This window comes from Gossypium arboreum, chromosome 9, assembly GCF_025698485.1.
Source record: "Gossypium arboreum isolate Shixiya-1 chromosome 9, ASM2569848v2, whole genome shotgun sequence".
Taxonomy (NCBI): domain Eukaryota; kingdom Viridiplantae; phylum Streptophyta; class Magnoliopsida; order Malvales; family Malvaceae; genus Gossypium; species Gossypium arboreum.
The window spans coordinates 68,339,169-68,359,648 of NC_069078.1; the positions used below are offsets into that span (position 1 = coordinate 68,339,169).

Consider the following 20,480-nt stretch of genomic DNA (forward strand, 5'->3'; position numbering starts at 1 on the left):
TTTAAATAATAAAATAATCCATTTCATGCAAATTGGTCATTTCTAACATTTTTACAAAATTACTCATAAATTTTCACTTTTATTCAATTTAGTCCCTGAGCCTAAAACATGCAAATTAGTCATGCTATATGAGTATTCATACATATTTTCCTCCTCCTCCTCTCCGTTCCACATCCTTAATTTATATAACATGCTACAAATAACAATATCAATAATTTCACTATTTACTTATATGTATATTCAAAACTGTCCATTTGCGTCATGTATCTTCTTACCATAAAATTTTCAGAATTTTTGGTTTAGCCAATAAGTACAGTTTAATCTTTAAGGTCACCCTTATTCTGCTGTCTGACAATTCCGACCCTTCTTAACTAAAAATTAATTATCTCATTGTACAGAATTCAAATGATGTTCTTATTTATTTTTCTTGAAAATAGACTCATTCAGAATTCTAATCATATAAATTTAAGGCCCTAATTATTTTTCTCCAATTTTTGATGATTTTCCAAAGTCAGAACAGAGGAACTCAAAATCATTCTGACCTTATCTCACAAAGTTTACTATATCTCACAATTTACAATTTCATTTCTTACACCGTTTCTTTTATAAGAAACTAGACTCAATAAGCTTTAATTTAATATTTTATTTAACCTCTAATTAGATTCCCACAATTTTTGGTGATTTTTCAAATTTAGACTATTGCTACTGTCCAAAACTATTTTAGTGTAAGGTATTATTTACCATGTTTATAACACCCTTATTTTCTTTCTCTACACTATTTTTCATTACTTTCTCTTATTTTCTCTTCACTAACATGACAAGAACATAATACCATATATAAGAAAACTCTAAATCAACATCAATTCCATGCTTTTTCAACAATATTAAACTTAAAAATATATTGAAATCTTGATGTTCTTACCTTTTCTTATTGACTTCAATCTTTAACTTGATTTTTCTCTCTCCTCCAGCTTTTATTTCTTGAATCCAACTTGATATTCTTGCTCCCCATCATCTCCTTGCTTTTCTCTCTTGATGGCTATTGAAATTCTTTCAATTTTTAGGTGAAAATAATGAATTTTTGGTGGAAGGACTAAATTGTAAAAAAAGAAAACTTCTTTTCTTCTTCCTCTCTCACATTAGTTTGCATGGGAAAGAAAACATAATGATTCTTCATCTTTCTTTCCTTATATATACTAAATAAAATAATAAAAAAATAATAATATATCATTTAAAAATTAATTTAAAGTATTAATAAACTAATATTTATTTATTTAATTTATCTAAAATATCTCCAACATCATCATTTTCTCTAGATTTCTCTCTCTTTCAATTGACCATTTTGCCCTTAGTGATCTTTTAAAATTCCATTCTTGAGTCATCACTTAATTTGGTAAAATTACAATTTAGTCCCTCATAATTCTTCACCTATTCAATTTGGTCCTAATTCATCAATTTTCCTTGGTTTCTAGATCATTCCACCCTTAAAATATTTTCACTATTAGTCCTTCAACTTTTCATATTTACACTTTAATCCCTCAAATTTTGAGTATTTACTCTTGGGCCATAAAACTTTTCTCACTTTTACAAATTAGTCCTTTCTTAAATCAATATGTCATAATATACTTCCCAGTGACATAACTCAATTTTTCCTCTTCTTGTCACTTTATTTCCTTATTTTACTATATTAAGGATAATATCTTACTGTAGAAATTTTCAGGGTGTTACACTACCTCCCCCTAATTTAGTTAAGGCTATTAGAAGCTTCTTAGGACATGCTGGGTTTTATAGAAGATTTATTAAAGACTTTTCTAAAATAGCTAAGCATTTGACTAAATTACTAGAAAAAGATGTGCCTTTTAATTTCGATCAGGAGTGTTTAGAAGCATTTAATACTTTAAAGGATAAACTGACTAAAGCTCCAATTATAATTGCACCTGATTGGAATTCACCTTTTGAACTAATATGTGATGCGAGTGATTTTGCAATAGGTGCAGTTTTGGGACAGCGAAGAGATAAACATTTCCAACCTATCTATTATGCTAGCAGGACTTTGACATCCGCGCAAGAAAACTACACCACCACGGAGAAAAAGCTGCTAGCTGTGGTTTTTGCATTCGATAAATTTAGGTCATATTTAATATTGTCTAAAGTTGTCGTTTATACTGACCATTCCGATCTTCGCCACTTTTTGACTAAAATTGATGCAAAACCTTGACTCATTCGATGGATCTTATTATTGTAGGAATTTGACTTGGAGATTAAAGATAAGAAAGGAGCTGAAAATCTTGCGGCTGACCATCTCTCCAGGCTTGAAAACTCAAGTACCAAAGAACTAGATGACATTGAAATAAATGATTCATTCCCTGAAGAATAATTTTTTGCTATATCTGATTCTGAGGTACCTTGGTTTGCAGATATTGCAAACTTTTTAGCCACTAACATTATCCCAAAAGGGTTGATACATCAGCAAAAGAAGTGATTCTTCACTAATGTGAAAAACTACTTCTGGGAAGACCCTTTTCTTTTCCGTAAATGTGTAGATCAAATCATTAGGAGATGCATTACAAGGACAGAAGCATTGAAAATCTTGGAACATTGCCACTCAGGACCGACTGGAGGACATAATGGTGGAAATAAGACCGTACATAAAGTCCTCGAATCAAGTTTCTATTGGCCCACTCTATTCAAAGACGCCAACAGGTATGTTACTTCTTGTGACAAATGTCAAATGATAGGTAATATATCCAAACGTGATGAAATGCCTCAGACATATATGCTCTCATGTGAAATATTTGATGTTTGGGGTATTGACTTCATGGTTCCATTCCCTAGTTCATTCGGGAATAAATACATCTTAGTATCTGTTGATTATATGTCCAAATGGGTTGAAGCCCAAACTTTACCTACAATGATGCTAAAGTAGTAGTACGATTCCTTAAGAAACTTTTCTCTCGATTTGGTACACCTAGATCAATTATCAGTGATAGGGGTACTCATTTTTGTAATGCCAATTTGACAAGACCCTCAAGAAATACGGAGCTCATCACAGAATAGCTACCCCTTATCACCCTCAAACTAGTAGCCAAGTCGAAGTAGCGAACTGAGAGCTTAAATGTATCCTAGAAAAGACAGTAGAATTAAACAGGAAGGATTGGACGATGAAAGTAGATGATGCTTTATGGGCTTCTAGAACTGCTTTTAAGACTCCCATAGGAACATCACCTTACAGACTTGTTTATGGGAAAATTTGTCACCTACCGTTTGCGTTGGAACACAAGGCATTCTGGGCTATAAAATTTATAAACCTTGACCCCAAACTTGTAGGTGAGAACAGGTTGATGCAGTTGAACGAGTTAGATAAGTGGCGAGCCAATTCATATGAAAATTTGAGCCTATATAAGGAAATGAAGAAGTGCCGCCATGAAGCTCGTTTGAAGCAACGAAGGCAATTTGAAGTTGGAGATCTTGTCCTGTTACATAACTCAAGGCTCAAATTGTTTCCCGAAAAGCTTAAATCACGATGGTCAGGTCCTTTCGTAGTTGAAACTGTGTTTCCATATGGCACAGTAGAGGTAAGTCATCCATCACAAGGCACTTTTAAGGTAAATGGACATCGTCTCAAAATGTATAACAGTGAGAATTTCAAAGACGATAAAGAGGAGCTACGGCTCCATGAAGTTACCTAAATATACCCACAAGGTAGAGTTGAGCTTAGACTATAAACAAGCACTTCTCGGGAGACACCCCAGCACTAACGGTGTTAAGTTCTTTAAATTTTAGTCTTTAACATTTAATTCACTAATTGAGTCACTGAACACAGGATTTTCAGAACCACACGGCCAGGCATACGGGCGTGCCATGGCCGTGTACATACCACGGGATGCAACACGGCCGTACGATAAGGCCTTATGAAAACAGAACAAAAACGTTTCCCTAACACTGGATCTGATAAAGTTGCCACGGCCGTGCGCCATGGTCGTAGGCAATCCTACCAAATTAACACGGGCGAGCGACACGACCGTGCCCACTGATCCTGGTCGAACCTGTCAAAATAACACGGGCGTGTGCCTGCATATACGGGCGTGAGAGAAGTGAACGAAGATTGACACAGCCGTGTAACATGACCGTGTACACCTATGCGCTCAATTTTAAAAACCACGAAACGCATTGGCTGAAATGAAGGCACACGGGCGTGCCCCACGACCGTGTGCCCCAATTTCTCTATAAACACCTATTATTTATTTTATTTTCATCTTTATATTTTGAAATTACTTTTTATTTCCTTTTAATACTATTTTATCTTAAGTTTTTATAATTTTTATTGAATAATTTATAGTTTCGACTATTTCATTACGAGTAATTATGCTTCCTTATACTTCCTAAAAAGTTCCTGATTCTATCACAGTTATAAAGAGCTCCAAAGCTCATCATCGCATAGGAACTAAAAACTCCACTGGCAAAGGTTCTCCACGACTGCCATATCCTGCTCGACTACGACCATAGCGACCACCAGATATAATATTCTTTTGGCACAGGACTTATGGTCTAATGAACCTCTACCACCACCGGAGCTTCCTCCTCCACTCTCATCATTTGCCTTAGCCGATTATTCTCCATAACTCCAAATCAAGGAGTTCATTCATCATTCAGGAAGTTTCACTTCTCTCCCTATCTTATGATTATTTATCTATATTTTTCAATATATATATCTTTGTACATTGAGGGCAATGTACATCTTAAGTGTGGGGGCTCTTTCATATCATCATTAGAAATCTCTGAATTTTGTCTTATTCTCACGTGAATCACTCATATCACTATTAGAATGAATTTTAATTAATTTATGATTTTTATTGATATGTCTTGAATTAAAACATAGGCATTTATGCGTTGATTGTTTAAACTTTAAGACATTAGGGAATCAAGCATGATAAGTTGATTTTTGAAGAATTATAAACTTTTAGGTTGTTTCCCTAAGTTTAGGTATTATCGTGAGTTGAAATTCACAAGTTTAAACATCAAAATGCCATAATTTTTGTGAGATCTTGAGCCTTTAGAGCATATTTTATTTCTTTCATGCTCACTTTTATTATAAGTGCGTCAGTATTAATTTGTTATTCTAGAACTTGCTTGATTATGCATGTCAAAACCACACCATTTGATTTGATATGTCAAGATGATAAAGGCACTTAGGTTTAACCCACTCACTCCACAAAAGCCTACCTTCATAATTAACCCTTAGTGAACCCCTTTGAGCCTAACAAACCATTAATTGATTTACCCTCAATATTAACCCATAACCTATTATTGTTGAAATCCCCTAATTTGATCACTATTTTTGTCGAGATTTGATTTGAACTAATTGCTTAGCTATGTTTTTCTCTTCTATGTATTTGACTTGTTCTTAAAATATATATATATTTATACTTCAACACATATTAGTAGTAATTCGTCATTTCTGAGCTTAAATGTTAATTCCATATTCTGATAAGAAGCTCACTTGTATTTAACTGATGATTGGTTATTTTTCTTGCTAGGTAATTTTTTAATTCAATCTTGATTCTAACATTTTCTTTTAGCTTGTGACCACACCCCCTAACCAAAGACACATTACAACCCTCTAAAAGGCCTTTTTGATTGATGTATCAGCTCAATTTATAGTGATGGAGATTTGATTTTCAAGCAAGCCTATGGCAATAGCTTTTCAGATTGACTAATGAGTGCTTTAATTAATGTCCTTAAACACCTTGAGTGATTTGAGTGAATCTTTAGTGAGGATGTTAAACTCCGTGATATTTTGATCAAAGGTTATCACTTATAGATAAGGGGAGACACCTATGTTTTCGTGATAAAATACTCAACTTGGAATGTTTGAAACTTTGATGTACTTTTAGTGGAATTTTCAATGTAAGAATACTTATGGATTATTTTAAGATATTATTGATAGGGATTATAAATTAAGAAGAATTTATTTTGATTGTGAGTTGAAGATTTTGCTTGAGGACAAGCAAAGGCTTAAGTGTGGGGGTATTTGATAAACCATAATTTATACATGTTTTTATCCCATGCTTAGCACATTTATGGATGGTTTCTCCTTAGATTTGGTGAATTCAATGCTTCTAATTCTTTAATTTCATGTTTTATACTTAGGTGAGCATAGGAGAGTAAAAAGAGAGAGAAACGGGCCGAAAACGGAGAAAATAGACCCATATGGGAAACCAACACGGCCTGGACTTCCTCACACGGGCGTGTCACACGGTCGTGTCCCATTGGCAGGATCGAAGCATGACTTACATGGGTAGACTACACATCCGTGCCTATTGAACAGCCTTGACCACGGGCTGGAGTAATCGCACACGGGCGTGTCACTCGGATGTGTCCCTACCGAGCCCAAGTATAACCCTATTCGAAAAAGGCCACTTTTGAGGGCTCTTAGGAATTCTAAAGCCTATTTAAACACCGAAGGAGGCACTTAGAATGGGGATGCAGAGTAGGAGGCAAGGAATTACTCAAGGGAAGCCGATTGGTCCATCTCAGAAGCCAGATTCATCATCAATACTGGATATCTCCCTTTAATTTCCATTCAGGGGTTTTGGGTTTTCTTTATGTTTTGTATTCATTATTCTTCTAAGATGTTTTCTTCTATAATTATGAACTAAACCCCTTAAATACCTAAGGGGAATGAAACCTAAGACGGATCTTGTTATTATTATCTGAATTGTATGATAAATATTTGACTTGTTCTTAATTATGTGTTCTTAATTCTTATTTTGATATTCCAGAATATTGATTCGAGTTAATGCTCTTATTCAGAGGAGGAATAAACCCTGTCTAAGAGTAAATTTGTCATAATTAAGCGGTGTTGATTGCACGTCTAGAGATAGGGTGATAAGACTTTGTCGGATTAAGGTGAAACCTAATAAAGGGATCCATAGATCGAGTTAATGCAACACTAGGTGTTAATTAGAAAGAGATTTCAATTAATCAACCTAGGGTTAGACATTATTCGTCTCGAGAGAGATAATAATATAACTTAGGGATTTCTACTGATCAAGTCAAATGAATAAATCGTCTGATTCAGAGTCAAATAACAAGTGAAGTAATACATATAATTTAATTACAATTTAATCCCTAAGATCGAAAAATGAAATTCATACAATATAATCTTTATTCAAGCCTAGCTGATTTTCATACATATCAATTGCAACCCATATATTTCACAAAATATAGAATTTTTCCATAAATTTTTCATCTTTTCAATTTAGTCCCTAATTGACAATTTCATCAAAATTCTCTTTACAAAAGTTGTTTATCTAACAACAACCTTTTATTTTCTATCATAAAACTTCAACTATACTCATTCACGGAAAAACCCTGTAACACCCCCTACCCGTATCTATTGCCGGAATAGGTACGAGGCATTGCCGGAGTTTATTGAACATTTTCAGATAATTCTGAATCATTTATTATTCATATTTTGAAAATAATCATAACGTCTCTCTATTGGGCCCTTGAAGCCCCAAACATACATTAAAAACCAACCGGAATTAAATCAAGATCATAAAAAATTTCGCAAAATCTTAAATATTTTCATCTAAGTACTTACCATTTCAATGCTTCTTATAATTAAACATATTACCATTCAATCAATAGCTTGACACTTGTCTAAGCGTCAAACAACATCAATGTTAGTATACTTGCACATTTTTCATATAAATTCAACATTGATATACTTATTTCCTCGCATGTCACGCTTGAGTTTAATAATTGTCTTTACTTATATAATTTCCTTGTATCAACATATCAAAGATAATCATATATGTACATGTCATGAAACATATCATTCTCTTACCGCTTTCTTCATAAGTATATATCAATCATTTCATTATATCAATATTTCATGCTCCATCATTTCCATTTATTTTATGTATATTTGTTCCGTAAAGTTTATATCAAACTTAACATAAATTATATTCCATGTACTTATTCTTATTTCGTTTATCTATCTTCATAATTATTTTATACAACTATTTTGTACATACATTTCCATATGACCAGTTCTTGTAAACATTTCGCACAACCATTTTATATAACCATTCGTCATCTGATACATATTACCTGAATATCAATTGTTCAATAGATGTCATCGCGTCTCCCATCCACGGTCTTATTTATCTTTGACATGATGCCATAGTGTCTTTCAACTATGGTCTTACTTATTTTCTGTCAGGTTGCCATGGTATCTTTCAACCATGGTCTTCTTCATTCCCGTCATGTTGCCATGGTATCTTTCAACCATGGTCTTACACATTTTATATCCTATTGCCATGGTATCTTTCAACCATGGTCTTACACATTTTATATCATGTTGCCATGGTATCTTTCAATCATGGTCTTACACATTTTATATCTTGTTGCCATGGTATCTTTCAACCATGGTCTTACACATTTCATTTCAGAAAGCACACTCCAGCGAACCTCATCCTTACAAATGGATTACCGGTCGGTAAAACCCAGTAATATAAACTCATAGAGTATTGTCGGGATTACCAGTCAGCTAAATCCAGAACGACAATTACTCTAATGAGCTTGGATCCAATTACCAGTCAAAGCTAAATTCAGACCCTAATTCGGATTACCCGTCTGGGCTAAATCCATTTTCCACATATTCTTCGGGAGGGCTATATCAGGATAGGATCACCCGTCCGGGCTAGATCCTTTTTACCATCAATTCCTTTTCAGAGATCCATCGAAATTTCCTTTCATTCAATCGGGATTTCTTCCCCTTTTTATCAAATATATCAATGTTTCATAAATTTTCATACAATGAACTTTCAAATCATATTCACATCAATAACATACATTTCAAGCATTTAAGAATATAATTCAAGTTACATGAACTTACCTCATTGCTTGTTTGTGTTTATAATTTCATTAATCCGATATCTTTTCTTTTCCACGATCAAGTCTCATATTTGATTCGTTCGGATCTTTATAAATAAATTTTATCATCATTTTCATTCATTTCATATTCTAATGTATTTAATTAATGCTCTAGGCAAAATTACCATTTTGCCCCTAAACTTTTAATTAATGACGATTTCATCCTTAGGGTCAGGAAAATAAAATTCTTGCAATTTAATCCTTATTTCCAGCTATTATTCTCATACATATTGATAACAGTCCATGAATTCTATAAAATATCAGAATTTTCCATAATTTTAACTCTTTTCAATTTAATCCCTAAAACATGTTTTCCCCCGATCTTGAACTAAATTAATAATTTCATTCAATTTTATAATTTAAATAATAAAATAATCCATTTCATGCAATTTGGTCATTTTTGACATTTTTACAAAATTGCCCATAAAGTTTTACTTTTATTCAATTTAGTCCCTGAGCCTAAAATATGCAAATTAGCCATGCTAGATGAATATTCATACATATTTTTCCTCCTCCTACTCTCCATTCCACATCCTTAATGTATATACACACTTGTAAGTAACATTATCTATAATTTTTATTATTTACTATTATGAATATTCAAGCTGTCTATCTGTGTCATAATCACTAAATTATTTATATCTGGAGATATAGAACTCCAAATTAATATCCACTAATTTTCCTTGAAACTAGACTCATATATATTCTTTCCATAAAATTTTCAGAATTTTTGGTTTAGCCAATAAGTACATTTTATTCTTTAAAGTCACCCTTATTCTGCTGTCTGATAGTTGTGACCCTTCTTCACTAAAAATTAATTATCTCCTCATACAGAATTCGAATGATATTTCTGTTTGTTTCTATTGAAAATAGACTCATTCAGGATTCTAAATATATAATCTTAAGCCCATAATTATTTTTATCCAATTTTTTATGATTTTAAAAATTCAGAATAGGGGAACCCGAAATCATTCTGACCTTGTCTCACAAAATTCATCATATCTCATGATTTACAATTCCATTGCTTACATCATTTCTCCTATAAGAAACTAGACTTAATTATATTTAATTTCATATTTTTTTCATCCTATAATTAGATTTCTACAATTTTTTATGATTTTTCAAAGTTAGACTACTGCTGCTGTCCAAAACTATTTTAGTGCAAGATATTAATTACCATGTTATAACACCCTTATTTTCTTTTTCTACAGCATTTCTCATTACTTTCTCTTATTTTCTCTTCACTAACATATCAAGAATATAGGACCTTATGTAAGAAAACTTTACTATTACATTATTTCCATGCTTTGTCAATAATAACAAACTTAAAAACATATTGAAATCTTGATGTACTTATCTTGTTCTATTGATACTAATCTTTAACTTGATTTTCTCTCTCCTCCAGCTTCTATTTCTTGAATCCAACTTGATATTCTAACTCCTCATGGTCTCCTTAACATTTTTCTCTCTTAGTAGCTATGAAAATTCTTTTGATTACTAGGTGAAAATTGTGAATTTTTGGTGGAAGGACCAAATTGTAAAGAAAGAAAACTTTTTTTCTTCTTCCTCTCTCTCACGTTGGTTTGCATGGGAAAGAAAAGATGATGATTCTTCATCTTTCTTTCTTTATATATACTAAATAAAATAATAATAAAATAATAAAATATCATTTAAAAATCAATTTAAAGTATTAATAAACTAATATTTATTTATTTAATTTATCTAAAATATCTCCAACATCATCATTGTCTCTAGAGTTCTCTCTCTTCCAATTGACCATTTTGCCTTTAGTTATCTTTTAAAATTCCATTCTTGAGTCATCACCTAATTTGGTAAAATTACAATTTAGTCCCTCATAATTCACCTATTCAATTTGGTCCTAATACATCAATTTTCCTTGGTTTCTAGATCATTCCACCCTTAAAATATTTGCACTATTAGTCCTTCAACTTTTCATATTTACTTTTTAATCCCTCAAATTTTGAGTATTTACTCTTGGGTCACAAAACTTTTCTCACTTTTACAATTTAGTCCTTTCTTAAATTAGTATATCATAATATACTTCCCAGTGACATAACTCAATTTTTTTCCTATTCTTGTCACTTTATTTCCTTATTTTACTATATTAAGGATAATATCTTACTGTAGAAATTTTCAGGGTGTTACAAACCCTATTACTTTAACGATTTTGTAAATTAATCCCCGAGATAGCTAGATTAAGCTATTACGATCCCAGAAACATAAGTCATTAAAAACAATACTAAAATACATACCTAATTAAGCCAAATAAGTTTGCTAGAACTCAAGCTTCCATGGCTAGGGTTTCCATATTTTTGGTGAAAGATGATGAGAATAGATGATAAGAATAATTATTTAATTTATTTATCATCATTTTATCATTTACTTTCCAAAATTAACCTTAATATTTTCTTCAATTGCCAATGATGAATAATCATTCTTATCCACTAACTACTCTAAATGGTCTACTTGTCATATAAGGACCTCCAATTTAAAATTCTATAGATATTTAATACTTTTAGCTATTAGAATTCAACTTTTACACTTTATACAATTTGGTCCTTTTTATCAAATTAGACATGTAAACAGTAAAATTTCTTAACAAAATTTTCATACGATATTTCTATCATACTTAGACCATAAAATAATATTAAAATAGATTTTCTCCTGACCTCGAATTTGTGGTTCTGAAACCACTGTTCTGATTTCACTAAAAACGGGCTGTTATAGAAGTTGAATAATAATTAATTTTATCTTCAGTGTACAATGCAAAGGCCTTTATATAGGCTAGCTAAATAAATCTAAATAAAACTCTTAAGTATACTAAAACTCTATTTATGAAATATTATAAAAAATTCATAATAAAATAATAAGATCTGATAAATACATGTATATAATAAAAGTTAAGCCTAAAACTTGAACCCAATATGATTTAAACTTGAATTAAAAGCCTGAAACTCGTAATTCCTGTCATAATCCTATCCGGAAATTCTGCCCGCGCAGCCTTCACTAAAATGATCATAACTTGAGTTCCCAAACTTGAAATCGAGTAATTCAAAGAGCGCTTTGAAGTTAAGAAATAGATCTTCGAATGCTATAAAAATATCTTAATCCATAAATGTTTGGATCCCATACAAATATGTCGCAAGTTGACTACTCTTTTCAGCTTAAAAATTGACAACTTGGTTGGGCCTTGAGATAGTGTAAGCTCACATGCATGGGTCTGAAATTGGGACTTGAGACTCGTATCATATAATTAGATTGTTTGATAAATATAAATTTTAAATTATAAAATTTTTATTCTACATTTTATCTTTAATTTTTAAACATTTCATCTTATTTTAAATAAAATTTAAATGTAAATGGAAAGTTTTATAGGATAATAAAATAAAATTGAACCAATTGAAAATATTCTACGATGAGTGATAAATAGTTTTATTTATTTATCATTTTTCCATAACTTTTACAAAAAAAAAAAATTCTATTGAATTTTTTATTTTGGATTAGTAAACTTATGACGGTCGAATCATTGAGGAGGCTTATGGACTTTGCTTGAATTTTGATTTGATTATTTTTAAACATGCTCATAGATTAACCAATGGTGCAACATAAAGGTTTGCCCAATGGCTCTTACAAGAGGATGTTAATCACACTTTTGCATAAGATTAGTCAGATGTCATTCACTGGATCGTGGCTTTTAATTTTTAAATAAATTGTGCTCAATGGGTGTATTCTATAAAAAAAAAACGCTCCGATGAAATCCCACAGTTAATTAACAACAAGAAGAGAATAGAGGTGCGGAAGAAGAGACCAAAGTAGGAGGGCATCGATTTCGACACACCCACGTTGTGTAAGTTGAAATACCTTGAGTGTTGTGGGCATAACAAAAATCACGGCGAAATTAGACCATAGATCATTCTGCTCAATCTAGTGAAATGATGGCAGCTTATGAAATGAAGATTCCAAAAGAAAAGGATTGATCACTATGGCATTGCAAATTGCAATAAAAGATCAAATCGGAAGGAAACACCATTAAAGTGAAGGGTTGAAACTGGAGTAAAACACAATTTACAATTAACAACATAAACATTTTACATTTTTACATTAGCAAATGGTTAAAAAATGGCAAATTATAGTATAAAATTTTGAAAAGTTAGATATCTTAAAATTTCTCCACATTTAATATTTTATTATTATTACTTAAAATATTTGCATATGAAAATTCATTGAATTTGACTTTCAGATTTTTGTTCAATTCCAAATAAGTGAACCAAACTAACTAACATTAATAAAATAAGACCTCAACACAAAAGTTTGATTATGTAATTCAAATACTTCCTATGTTTATAAAGTTTTACCCAATTAGTAATTCACTATAAATAAAAAAGTGTTGCAATTTCATTTTTTTTTACTTCAATCTAGATTACTGTCACACTAAAATTTTCCCCTTTGAAAGCTTTGTTATAAACTGAACAACAAAAACAACTTTGCAGTAAAATAATCACTAAATACAATAATTATTCGTTCATACTCATATAAAACAATAGCAAGCCTTCTTTTATTTAATAGTAAAATGACTTGTAAAAATACAATCAATGTAAATCTCTAATTTCTCAAAAATACCCTTTGAATGCATCTTTGATATTTACATTGAATGCATATAAAACAATAACAAGTTTTCTAATTATAGTTTTTCTAATCAATAGTTTTATTTTTATTCACTGTAAATAATTTATCATATACCGCTGTTTACTAATAGTCAAAATTTGTCCATGTATGACAATTTTATATAGGCACACTTTGTTATCATCAGTATAGGATTGCCTATACTAACTAGGCTGTGGTATGAGTTGTGACACACGATGTGGCCACAAGCTTTAGCACAACAATAAGAATGAAGCAAAAAGCACTGGAATGAACGCAAGCAGATTGATAATACAACTTGGTTCACCACCTGTTTTTGCAAGTGCCTTACCCAAAAAAGAAAGCCACTATTAAACACACTGTGCAAGTAATGATTCAAACATTGTCTATCCTAATCCTTGAATAATTGCAGCGTCACCCTAGCACATTTATTATGAACTCTCGCCCAAACAATCTCTCTTACTAAAAATTGTTGACTAATAACTCAAAGGTAAATAAATAATAAAATACACTCAAAAAATCTCTTTTGTGGTTGACTAATCACTTAAAAGAGAATAAATAATAAAAGACACTAAATAAAAATTTCTTACTATGAACATATAAGTTCTCTTTTTAAGTAGACTGCTTTCAAAGAATTACATCATTTAGATACAGTTTGTGAAATCTCTCAATCAAGTTCTAACTATCTTCAATGCAAAGTGAGATAAAATACATTTAATTTCAAACTTGAACTTTTTATCTTCAAGCCTTTTTCCATTAAATTATCTTCAATTTTTTGTATTATCTCCCAAGTTTATTTTCAATTTCATGTCTCATGCTTCATTTAGGATTCTTCCAAAGCTTACTGCCTGATTACCATAATCAAAACTCTCTTTTATTTTGGAGTCTTTTAAGTATGCTGCACTAAGAAGATAACTATTCCATTTATATTCCACATTTTTATTATTTATAAGATAACTATAAGGATAACAATAAATATAAATTCAAAAACTACCAACTATAACAAGCGGATTGATTTATGACATTATTAATAAGTGCCTCAAAATAAGTGATAATAATAATAATAAATTATGCAAGCACTATTTTACTATTATATTTATCTGGCCAATTAACTAGTTTCAACTTTATTAATTTATGTCGATTGAATCTTAACTCAATTGGCATAGGCATTGTTGACAATACAGGAGGACGTGGGTTTGAACGCGTTGAAACGCATTATCCTCCTAAGGAGGGACTATAGACAGTTCTAGACATTATGTCAAAAAGAACAGATTTTATCAAAATTTTATTCATTTACTTGAGATACACCAACACAAATATCATGTACATAATTCATCCAAATTTTCAAAACGTGACAAAGGCATTCTAATCAACCACTCAAAGTGAAATCCTCACTAGAAGTGAAGAAATAACACCATGTATATCATCAATCATCAACATGAATTAGGAGTGTAAGTTGAAAATTTCCCATCTATAAATTACCTTATATGTAAGAGACACAACGCAAGGACCAAATGATGTGTGTGCTTTGTAGTTTCAATGAATCAAGAGGGTTTTGAAAGCAAACACCCAACATGTCTCAAATACCACAACGCACCCTCAGCTGCATGATCGGCCGCCATTTTCTTTTTTGGCCGGGGTTCACTAAAGCACTCCAAAATTGTCGTCGATGTTTCTTCTCGCATCTCAACAACAACTTTGAATGTGAATCTGTTCAGCACACATGAATTACTCACCATATACATTGTCATGAGAGAATGCAAAATACCAAACATCACAAAACAAAACATGATCCGAGTTAATATGGTGGAGTGGAAGAAGCTTCCCACCACTCTCAAACGGGTCATATGTACAGTGAGGTTAAGTTGAGTGATCAATGATCTCCAATATTTAAACTAAAGGAAAGAGTTCAACTTTTATATCTAAGTTCCAACATATCCTCGATGAACAATTCTTGCACATACACTCAACCATAGAAGAAAAGTGCAAGTTGGAGAAGGAATAGATAAACAATGCATAATCTAGCAGGCAATAAAGCACTAGGTAACAAAACATTAAAAGGTAAAACAATTCGATTCGTTAAATTGAGTGATCAACTATCTCAAAAGCTTTAGACGAAAAGAATGACCTGGCCATCATTTTTTTTCAATGATTCAGATTTATGAATTTCAGGAATTATGTAAGGGTAAGATTACATTTTACCCCTCCACTAAAAAATGAGCAATTTGATCTTTTTTGTTAAAGATTTCATCCATTTGTACTGTTAAAAATTGACGTGACGAGCAGAATAACAAATGAGTTACACATGTCATGCTACGTGTATCTCATGCTAACGTACATGGACCAATTTTTAACGGTACAAATAGATGATTTTTTTAACAAAATAACCCATTTGCTCTTTGATGTATGAAATGGATTAATTTGCCCATATCTTAAGTAGGAGCAAATTACAATCTAATTTCTAATCCAAGAGCCTTCATGTTACTTTTATTGTCATGAAAGAACAGCTGAAGTTACTTACAATTTCATGTGGGAAGGGCCTTCCTCCTTGCAACATTCATACGAAGGATGTTTCCAATTGTTTGCAGCGCATATATCATGCAACTTTGATTTGGCTGATGCCTTCTTGGGAGCATCTAACACCATAACAACATCATATTAGATTCCAGCTAGCAACTTGCAAATTTCATATACATATATATAACACACATACTTTTCTGGAAAAGAAAAATCTTTCAGGTCTTCCAACCATGATTTATTGAATTAAGTTACATAACTCCATTAGAAGACCTTCATCTTCTTTATGGAGTAATATTAAAAGTAATTAACAAGGATCTTGATTGTTTTTAACTTTTAAAATTTTGGGAGGATAATACTTAAATAAACCTTTAAACTTAAACCAAAAATGAAAAGAATTTAAAATAAACCTTTCTTTTATATAATTATAATCATCAAATTGAAAAACAGGTTAATAAAAGTGAGCATTTTTTATTATAAATTATATAAACCAACCATACATGTTTTAATGGAGTATTTCATGGTAAAATACTCCTTTATCACTAAAAAGAAAAGAGCCGACTAATTTTTACTCCTGTTGCAACATTTTAAGTTGCAAGTAATACCCTCCCTGTGGGAGTTATGAAAAGTTTTCTTTTGTCAAAGAATTATGAGTAATTTAAAATCGTATAAAATAGACAATTTTGTTTAATTAATGAAAAGTAACAAAATTAGCAATAAAGAAGTAATTGTTTTCTAAAGCAAAAGGAGGCATAATAATTTATTTAGCCCTTCAACTTTACAAAAATGTCATTTTAATCTTTCATTTAATTTTCATCTTTTATAACCCTTAAACTTATATTTTTATCAAATCACCCTAAAATATATGAAAAAGTTAACGATTTTTAACTTTATTGACATGTAGATTGTCACATAGATGACATGTCAACATTTAATTAAAATTTTAAATTTTTAAAATTAATTTTTTAAATAAACTAAAATCATTTAAAAAGTATAAAAATATTTTTAATATTTTTAATTTTAAAAATTAATTAAATATTGATATGTCATCTGCATAACAATCTATGTATATGTCTAACAAAGTTAATAAAAATCTATTTTAAAGTGATTTGATATAAAATACAAATTAAAAAGCGAAAAATTAAATGAAGAATTAAAATATATATTTTAAAATTGGAATACCAAAAAATGAAAAGTAACACTGAGATGAACATGGAAAGAAAAACATTTATTTAATTACAATTATTTATATATTAATTATAAAATCTCGAGGTTTCCTACTAGAAGTGTGTATGACTAGTATTGATTAGACCAAAAATAGTTCTACTTATTCAAGCTAGACTTAAATCTCATTTTATCAGTTAATATTTTTTTCTAGAAATTACATTAGTATTTGAATAAAAAAATTGCATTAGTATTAACTTTAAATAAAAATATTTTATCATTTAAATTATAATTTTAGCTCATATGAGTCAGACAATTAGATCCACCTTCCTCGAAAAACATAATAGAGTTCCAATTTCATTTAAAAACGGACTGGATCACTAATGATTTAATTTCTTTAACTAGTTCAATCCTATCCTTTTGTCTGAATTGATATACTAACCAACAGGTTGGTCCAATTTGATTCCAATAACACTAATTTGAACTCAAAAATCTATCAACCATAGTTTTTAATTTTTAAAAACGGACTGATGGTCGAACCAATCAAGTCATTGATTCTCGATTCGACTCATCTTATTTCAATTAAATAAATTGTTTAATTCAACCAATTCAAAGCAATTTACAAGTCAACTAGTTCAATCCCTTTATTTGAATCAATATATTAACCAACCGATCGATCCAATTTAATTTCAACAACACTAATTTAAACTCGAAAATCTATCTACATTCAAACAAAAACTTTACAAGCTCAAAATGTGAATATCTAAAATCGAAATAATTCAGAACCAAAACAAAATCTAAGATCGAAGTGACTAAAGTATAAAGACGTGTAATTGGAAGATTAAGGCATCGATTAGAAAGGATGAGTAAATCTAATCTAGGAGAACCCAAAATCTAATGATCTCACAACGCAACAGCATCTAAAACTGGATTTATTTTGATTCTTTTATTAAAAAATATACTGAATTATTAAAATTTATTTTTATTCTTCATAGATGACATGGATAAATTTTATTAACACAAAAATTTTATAGCTAAAACATAATGGGTTTTTTCATAAAAAAAAATAATTTCAACTAAATCTGAAAGAGTAAGAGTCGATAAAAAAGGAATTAATGGTAAAGTAATTAAAATAAATAAATATGTCACCCTACCTAAAAAAGTTTAATTATAAATACAAATGTATGGACGGACATACACGTGTAGGTGAAAGGAGAAAAGGATACTACTAAACAAGAAGGAACGCACAAAAGACATATTTTTCTTTATTCACTAGATTTAACTGCATTTACTTAATTGCCCTTAATTTATTAATCTATCAGCTAACTGGATTATCAGCACACAGCCTAATGCACCCTTAGAATCAAATTATATATAAAAATAATAATAAATTAATTTTATATATTATATAGTTGGTATTTTTATTAAAATATTGTTAAAATTAACATGAATATCAAAATAATAAAATAATTATATGTGACATTCCATATAAATCTCATTTTGATCTATAGTGGCAAAGCGAGGGGTTTGACAAGGAGTTGAAAATTTTAATTTAAATTCCTTTATAAATTACAAAATTTTAAATTATTAAAATAATAAAATTATATTTTTACTGTAATAAAAATATATAATAATATATAATTTAACCAAAAAATTTCTAGCTTTAGCCCTTTTTAACAATAAAATGAAGTACTCTTCAATCTATTTTTTGAGTAGAGGGGTGCGAAATATAACCTAGTACAATCAACCAAAACTGAATAAAAGAAACAAAAAGAAGTGTGTGGAGATTTCAGAGTTGACAGAAAACTTACCTGGAACAACCAAATTAGCATGGCGATGGCGAATCTGAATCTCCTTGTTGAAGGTGTTGTTCGGATGTTTTAAGGTTGTTGAAGCTAAACAAAAACATTCCTCAACCTCCAGACCCGGTCTTGAATTTCCGTCAGCAGAATCAGTTTTCCGATGGAATTCGGAGCTTGGATTCGCGACAATAGGTTGATTTCTGGAACTGGGGTTCTCATACTTATCCTGGAAAAACAAAGACAAATATCAGACGGATTGATCAATTGAACAGCTTAAGTTGTTGGGTGAATTACCTGATACAGGGGAGAGACGATTGAAGGATCTAGAGGAGGAAGGTTCTTGAGATTGATTTGGAAATTTTTGGGTTTTACGCTGGTTTTCGTGCTCTTCATTTTTTCTTTTGTTGGGGGTGGGTGGGTTGTCCAGGTACCTCTCTGCTTATTTCTCCACCTGATGGAGTTCACGAATCCACGTCTCACTTCTTTACTCTACCTTTTTAACATTTTTAAGATTTATATTTTCCCTTTCGTTGAAACGAAAGCATTAATGGCAATGTATTAGAAGGACGTAAGTTGGAAGGTCTTAAAACGTATTATTTTTTTATTTATGAATTTAAAGAAAATTATAAATAAATTTAAATATTTTGTAAAAATAATAAATATAATCAAAGTTTTAATAAGTTTATTAAAATGAATTTAAAATTGTAATTAGTTTCTGATTGAATTCCTTTCTATAATGTTAAAGAGTTTTAAATTGAATTAAGTTATAATTTTATTTATCTTTTCAATTAATTTAAAGTTAATTTTAAATCATTTTAATTTGATTTGATTGGGAGGATATTTGTATACCTTACATGTGTTTGTTTTTGACAGAAAAGAGAATAACATTTAATTTTGATAATAATATTACTTCTTTTCAAATTTTGTTTTTTAATTATTAAAATAAAATCTTTTTCTTTTAAATTTTCAGATTTATTTTTAAAAATGGTTTATTTTTCATAGGGCTGATGTTGAGGCCCACTTATTTTGCTTTTGTCCAAATCAAGTCAGGTTCAAAGCTCAGATTGAGTAATGCATGGATACGAAGTCCAAGTTTAGAAGTTTGAATCTAGGTTTACTCTTAATTCATTCTGTTGAGGCCTTAAAGCCTATATGTTCTTGGGATTTCAGATTAGGGTTTTTTCCGAAAGGTAGATTCTCTTCATTTCTTCTTCACAGTTTTCCTCTGTTTGTTTCTTTTTATTCAAAAAAAAAAAGAAAAAAAAGAGGGCATGCACGTATAAGAAAGCGAAGGGGGAGGGCTTCGATGAACGTAGTTTCACTGGACCTTCGGTCCTTAACCATAAAATCTTAGATCTATCGAAAAATTAAAAAAATGGAAAATCACTAGCT

At 30.5% G+C, this 20,480-nt stretch overlaps 1 protein-coding gene across 1 annotated transcript; it reads right to left on the reverse strand.

Annotated features, from left to right (window-relative positions):
- Nucleotides 1-14,858: 14,858 nt before the first annotated feature.
- LOC108455889 (ribonuclease 3-like protein 1) lies at nucleotides 14,859-19,599 on the reverse strand. Its single transcript, XM_017754461.2, has 4 exons — nucleotides 19,383-19,599; nucleotides 19,098-19,314; nucleotides 16,127-16,241; nucleotides 14,859-15,315 (listed from the first exon to the last, which is right to left on the reverse strand). Exons 1-4 carry the CDS (start codon nucleotides 19,479-19,481, stop codon nucleotides 15,150-15,152), a joined length of 597 nt encoding a protein of 198 aa, XP_017609950.1. The 5' UTR covers nucleotides 19,482-19,599; the 3' UTR covers nucleotides 14,859-15,149.
- Nucleotides 19,600-20,480: the final 881 nt, after the last annotated feature.